We start from the raw sequence: 6593 nt of genomic DNA, 5'->3' as shown, positions 1-6593 counted from the left end.
GAATCTTTTTACTCAGTTCCTGGCGGGGCCGGAAGTGGGTTTCCGTTGCTAGGCTAACTAAATCTTTTGGGAGCCAAGCTAGCCAACCGGAAAGAGGAAGATTTGAGAGCATCTCTTTGTCTTTGTCCTCCTTTAGTCTCTGGATCTCTGCCACCCTACTCCGTGGGTCCCTTGCTATTTCCTTGAGCCTCCTCATCTAATCATCCGGATTGCAAAAATAAACAAAATGCCCTTCCTACCCCCAGCCCCTGAGACCTAACATTTTAACTTATGTAGTCTCAATAGCTATTTTAACCATTATTAGAAGATTTTGCGATTGGGAACATATGCAACATTTCAAAAATTCATTTCAGTAAGAATTTGTCAAGAGCTGGGGAGACAAAAACCAAAATGAAAACAGTCCCTGCCCTCAAGAATGTGACATTCTCCTAGATTTTCCCCCTATGATGGTGCAACTCTCCTGTTATTTTTGCTTCTTTAATTACAAGGCAAGCTGGAGCCATGTATCAAATTCTACTGGATTTCCCATCTTGGGGCTGCAATCTGTCTCTTAATTTTGCTTATTTTGGTCACAAGTAGATTATGCAAAGAGGATACTGGAGTATCTTTAACATGGGGAATGCAAAGAATAGATTAAGTGTAATAAAATTACAAATTACAATAAAATTAAAAATAAATAACTTTACCCCCAATTCATGGTATTCCAATTACACTTGAAAAAAAGTTTAAAGATAAATATATTTCATTATGAAACTATTCTAAACTGTTCTTTTAAGCAGAAATGAGATGCTGATTATTAATTTTATAGAGAACCATTAAATACATATTAAAAGTCTACTTTATGCTGCACTTTAAAAAAAAAGTAGAATAATAATTAAAGGACTGGCTTTTCTGGATTCAAATCCTGCCCTTAACACATAATAGTTTTGTGATTCTGGAAAGTTACTGTTCTACATAACTTGCTAAGACTAAGTTGTAGAGAAGGTATAGACCTGTTTCAGTAGCTTTTTCATCATCTCGAATTCCCTTTCTTTCGGAAATCATAACTCTAATTCCTATTCTAACTAGTATATAGGTTTGGTGAAAAGGCACTAAAGTAGGAGTTTGGCAGAACAACTTTTAGAATAAAATGAACTTTTATTAAGTGCCTGTTATGTGCCAGACACTGCTAAATGCATTATACATATTTGGTCCTCACAACAGCACTTTAGGTGCTATTACAAAAACTTTTTGCAGATCAGGAAACATAACCGATTCCCTCGGGACTCATACAGTTAGTCTGAAGTTTGATATGAACTCAGGTCTTCCTGATTTCAAGCCCAAAATTTAAGCCACCGTGCCACTTAGCTGCCTCCATTAACTAGTTATACAAACTTGTGCCAATCAATTCTTTTGTGATTCAGTTTCCTCGTCTACAAAATAATGCAGTTAGACTAGGCTAGATGTTCTCCAAGATCCCTTCCATTTCTGAAAATATAAGCCCCCGTGGAACTTAGAATTTACTGACTTGATTTGCTAAAGGCTTTCAGCAGTTTTGGTTCCTTTTTCCGCTTGCCCCACCTTTTCCTTGAGACAAGATCCAGTGACTTCACGCCCCCACAAACTTCCCCCACACGTGTGCTCGCGGTTCCGGGGGGGGGTTGCGCTTCTCTACAAAGAAGCTCTGCCCTTCTCTGGGGTCTTAACAGTGTCAGCAAACGGGAAGCTTTCCCCAATTCTTCAACCTAGTTTCTTGCGTCTGCTAATGACGTCCTATTTATCCCGTATATACCTTACACCTTTGTTTGCACATTTCTCTTTGCATGCTGAGACTCGGCTTCTGAACGCAGACCCTGCTTCAAATACTTCCTAGCTCTGCGGCCCTGGGCAAGCCACGCAACCCCTCTGCCTCAGTTTCCTCATCTGTAAAACGAGCTGGACGAGAAAACCACGCCGGCAGCTTTGTCAGGAAGATCCCAAATGGGACTCCGAGTGCGGCAGGACTCGCCGCCACCACCGGTTGCGCACATAGTTCCTCATACATGCTTATTGTCGGAATCTTCATTGTGGTGCCCTCCCTCTGGGAGTTATTCCTTTCTTCTGTCTACGGCTTGTTTGTACTTGTCTCCCTCCACTAGATTTTGAGCTCCTTGAAGGCAGGGATAGTTTTTTCCTCTTTTTGTATCTTCAGCACAGAACCCGGCGCATAGTACGACTTAATAAAGATTTATCAGCGAAGGCTAGCTCCCGCAAAGCCGCTTCCGCTGCAAACTCAGTTTCCTCCTTCGCGACTCCGACCTCCCCACCCAACTAGAGGACGCGAGTCTCTCGCCCCGCCTCCTTGGCTAGGCCCCGCCCCTCCGGCCCAGGCCCCGCCCCTAGGCTCTGGGCTCCTCCCTGGCCGCCCGCCCCTCCGCCAGGCTCGGCGGTTCGTGCCGGGGTCCTTGCCTCGCTCTCCCTCCACTCTGGAGCGGGCACTCGCTGCTGCTCCCGGGGCTTCCTCCCTAAAGTTGTTGTGGCTTCCGCCGCCGGTGCGAGAAGATGGCGTCGGGCGGCGGCGGCGGCGGCTGTAGTGCCTCGGAGCGTCTCCCCCCACCCTTCCCGATCCCGGAGCCCCCGGGGCCCGAGGGGGCGGCCGGCGGGGGCGGCTCGGAGCTCGAGGCCGGGGACAGCGACGCCGAGGGCGAGGACATCTTCCTGGGCGCCGCCGTGAGTCACGGGGCCTGCGGGGCCTGGCCGTAGTCCCCGGGCTGAGGCAGGGGAGGGTCGGGGTCGGGCGCAGGGAGCCCGAGGCCTCGCTGGGGTCCCCAGAGGCCCGGCCCCGCCCCTCCCGGAAGCGGGCTGCGAGAGCCTTTGGACTAGCCTGGCCGGCTCGGGGGGCGGGCGCCGGGCCCCTCGGAGGAGCCGCAACTTTGTAGGGGATGCCCCAAGTTGTCTCCGGTCCGAGGCCGGAGGAGAGGCTAGCGGGGGCCCAGCACGGGAGCCGCTGGGCCGCTTCCCTCCCTCCTTCTGCCTGGTCTTTTTTAACCCTTCCTTAAAACTGTGTGGGGGAGGGGCGCGGAGCCGCCGAGTCCGTGCTGGGGACGGAACCGGATCTGGGTTTTGTTCGGGATTCCCCGTGTGGAAACGCCCTCCATCCTTAATGTGCCATTTAGAGGATTGCTTAGAGCCCTCAGCATTTATTAAGCGCTCGCTGGGTGCCTCCGAACACTCTTCAGAGTTCTGAGAGGTGAAGTCTTATACAGTCAACAAACCGTTCACTAATGGGAAAAGACGGCACATAAAAGGGGAGCGGGGAGTAACTTGCTGGCTAACTGAAGAATAACGAATGGGGTGGGCCCTGCTCCGCACCAGGTCCTGGCAACGAAGCGGGGAGGAGGGCCCCTAAGAGTTGAGCAGGGGGGCAGCCGAGGCACAGTGGCCAAGGGCGGCGAGGGGTGCAGGGACGACAGCCTCTGTGTGTCCGATGCGGGACTGGAACTCGCTGCCTCCTGCTTGGAAGCCAGGCTGAGCTCTCTGCAGTGTTGCTGCCGCTCATGCATGACATTCGCGAGCAGGCGGAGAGGCTTGAAATAGGCAACAGAAATGGGGCTCATGAGTTGGGACGGTGCGATGTTCCATAGTAGACAGCCCTCCGAAAGCAGCATCTGCCTTGACATACTTCCTGTAGTGCCTGACACAGTCCCTCTTACACCGAAAGAAAACAATAAATACGTTTTTGTTGGATGAACTGTTAGGAAAAGGCTCAGTCCTAGTCTTCGTTTTTGGTCAGGCTTATAATCGGTGTAATTCTAATTACAAAAAATACCCACTAATATTTGGTATTATCCCAGGATTTAATAACCGGGAAGTTAGATTTCCTGAAACACATACACTCATCAATACTATTTTTCTTGATGATTTTAAAACTTGGCTTGTATGAAAGTTTTAAAAATAAATTTACTTTTATCCTCCCAGAGACGTGTGGGAAAGGAAAATCTTCCAATGGCAGCATATTAATGGTTTGAAGCATTGTATGCTTGGAAAATTGAGGCAGTTTGGCAATAAACGAATGGAATTTATCCAGTTACCATTTCCCATACACTTTTACCAAAGTACCCTACATCTAGAGGAATCTTCTAGTTTGGGCCTCTGCTCTAAATGGAATCTCTATTACACAGGTACCATGATTACACAGGCCAAACTAGACCAAGGTACCATGTTAGCTGTCTCTTGACAGATGGTAACAATCCTTGGGCTAATCTCAGACTAGAACTGGGGGCGTTGGGATGACCTTATTCTACCACAGCTTAACTAAATTTATTTAGAACTTTGATTCAGGGGAAATGAGTTGCTAAGGTAACTAAGATGCCACCTACAAGTCATTTTCAGAGTTTTCTACTTCAGTTTTAATTTGTAGGAAGCCACCACCTCATCTGCTTCCTGGCTTCCTTTAAGTGCCAACTACAAGTCTGCCTTTTATAAGAAGCTTTCCCCAACCCCTCTTAATTCTAGTGCCTTCTCACTGCTAATCATGACCTATTTAAATAGTATATAGTTTGTTTGGATATTGTCTCCTCCATAAGATTACAAACTCCTTTGGAGCAGCAACTTTTGCCTCTTTGTGTCCCGAGCATGTATGTAACACAGTACCGGTGGTCACATAGTAGGCATTTAATAAGTTTTTATTGACTGATGATACCTAATCCTAATTACTTGAGCTATGTAAGCCTGTAAGTACAAATGGTACCCATGTGAAGGCAGGAGATTGTGGAACTTCTGTTTTCCTTGTTTAGTTAGCTCCCAGACTTTTTTCAGCACAGTGGTGAACTCTGTAGAAAATTTCACATACCTGATGTGTTCGTGAATGTTCTATGATGCTGGCATCACAAACTTAGCTAATAAATCACATTTCTAATTCAAGCTTCTTACCACTTCCTCATATTCAACATGTCTTGTCTGAATTGATTAGCTCTCATTCTTTCTAATTTTGATGTTGAATATGAAGTACACAGAAACTAAAAAAAAACAGGCTAAATTACTAAGGGTTAGTTTTAGGAGGGATTTCTTTTGCCTCCAAATTAACTTTGGGTGTTTCTGGGGGGAAAATTATATTCCATATGTTTAGCATTTTGATCTAAATTTAGGAATATTTAACTATATGCTCTTCTATCCTTAAAAAACCCTACTCTTTTGCCTCTGCTCTCTTAAGACAGTGGTGTCAAACTCATTTGGAAATGGAGCCCTGTAGCCCACACATTGACTTAGAAAACCACATTAATTTTTATTTATTTTGTCAAATATTTCCAATTACAATTTAATGTGGTTTGAGCCGCATTCTGGAATGGTCTTTTGTGACCCCTCTATCTTAAGACTTTTTTCTGGGTTATAGAAATGGAAGGGACTAGATCAAAGGCTCTTTTTTTTAACTCTCTAAGGAGTCTATGTATAGATTTCAGAGGACCATGAACTTGAGTATATATAACATTTTTATAACTGTATCCTATTTTATTGTGTTCATTTAAAATGCTATGAAGTAGTTGATAGACTTCCCCCTATGCTAAAAAAGGTCCATTACACCGGAAAGGTTAACCATGAAGAAACTTGAGTCCCAAATAGATTTGAGCCTAGATTCTCTTTTGATTCCAGAGCATTCTGTTCACTATTATTACTTCCTGTAGTTTCCCCATTTCCTCTTCTTCACTTCCAATCTAAAGTCATTTTCAGCCTGATTTCTCTCTACCATCCTTTTGAAATTGCTCTCTTTGGAGTCCTCTGTGGCCCCTTTAGCCAAACCTAATCCAGTGGTCTCTTATCTGTCCTTAAGCTTGGTCTCTCTTTGGCATTCACCATTTTCTTCTTGATACTGTTCTCCCAGGAATTCCTATTGTACTCTGGTGGTTCTCCTACCCCTCTCTTTTCTGCCTCCTCTACTGTATACTCCTAGTCTGTATTTGCTGATGTCCTCCAACTGCCCTTCAGTTATTATCTTTAGGCACCTCCTTGTTTTTAATCTCTACTCCAGTCTTTTATTGTCCCCTGGAGGCATTTGGAAACTACCACTTTGCTATCCCAAACCAAACTACTTTTTCTTCGGTTGCTGCTTCTGACAATTTTTCTGTTTAGGATCAGAGATCAGGAGTTGGAAAGAACCTTAAAGTCATCTAGTCCAGGATTCTTCTGTTAGGGATTAAGACCTAGAGAGGGTATAATAAACCCCCACCCCCAAGATCATAAAGGGAGATAACATTTTTATAACTGTATCCTATTTTATTGTGCTCATTTAAAATGCTATGAAGTAGTTGATGGACTTCCCCCTATGCTAAAAAGATCCATTACACCAGAAAGGTTAACCATGAAGAAACTTGAGTCCTAGATTCCCTAACTCCAAATCCAGTATTCTTTCCAATGTACTATGTGATGTTTTTTAGACTCTTCCTTGATTTTTCTTTCTCCTAAACAACCCTATTTTCTGTCAATGACCATACCTCTTGAATTTTCAAGACCTTGAAAATGTGTCTCCTCACTGCAACCAACCTAAGTTTTTGTTAACTCTTTTCTTTACCTGGATTATTATAATAATCTAATAAATTATCTTGCTTCTCTCTATAACCAATCCTTCACACTGCTCTTTG

The 6593-nt window shown here is 44.7% G+C and overlaps 1 protein-coding gene across 1 annotated transcript in view; it reads left to right on the top strand.

Moving 5' to 3' along the window:
* The first annotated feature begins 2368 nt into the window (after positions 1 to 2368).
* Positions 2369 to 6593, top strand: part of SNX1 (sorting nexin 1) — a 58488-nt gene continuing 54263 nt past the window's right edge. The window contains exon 1 of the mRNA XM_031955410.1: positions 2369 to 2688. Within this exon, the coding sequence (XP_031811270.1) occupies positions 2521 to 2688 (168 nt within the window). The 5' untranslated portion in view covers positions 2369 to 2520. The remainder of the gene's footprint in view (positions 2689 to 6593) is intronic.

This window comes from Sarcophilus harrisii, chromosome 2 (genome assembly GCF_902635505.1).
Source record: "Sarcophilus harrisii chromosome 2, mSarHar1.11, whole genome shotgun sequence".
NCBI lineage: Eukaryota > Metazoa > Chordata > Mammalia > Dasyuromorphia > Dasyuridae > Sarcophilus > Sarcophilus harrisii.
The sequence above is the reverse complement of the archived record's forward strand: the minus strand, read 5'-3'. Positions and strand labels throughout refer to the sequence as shown.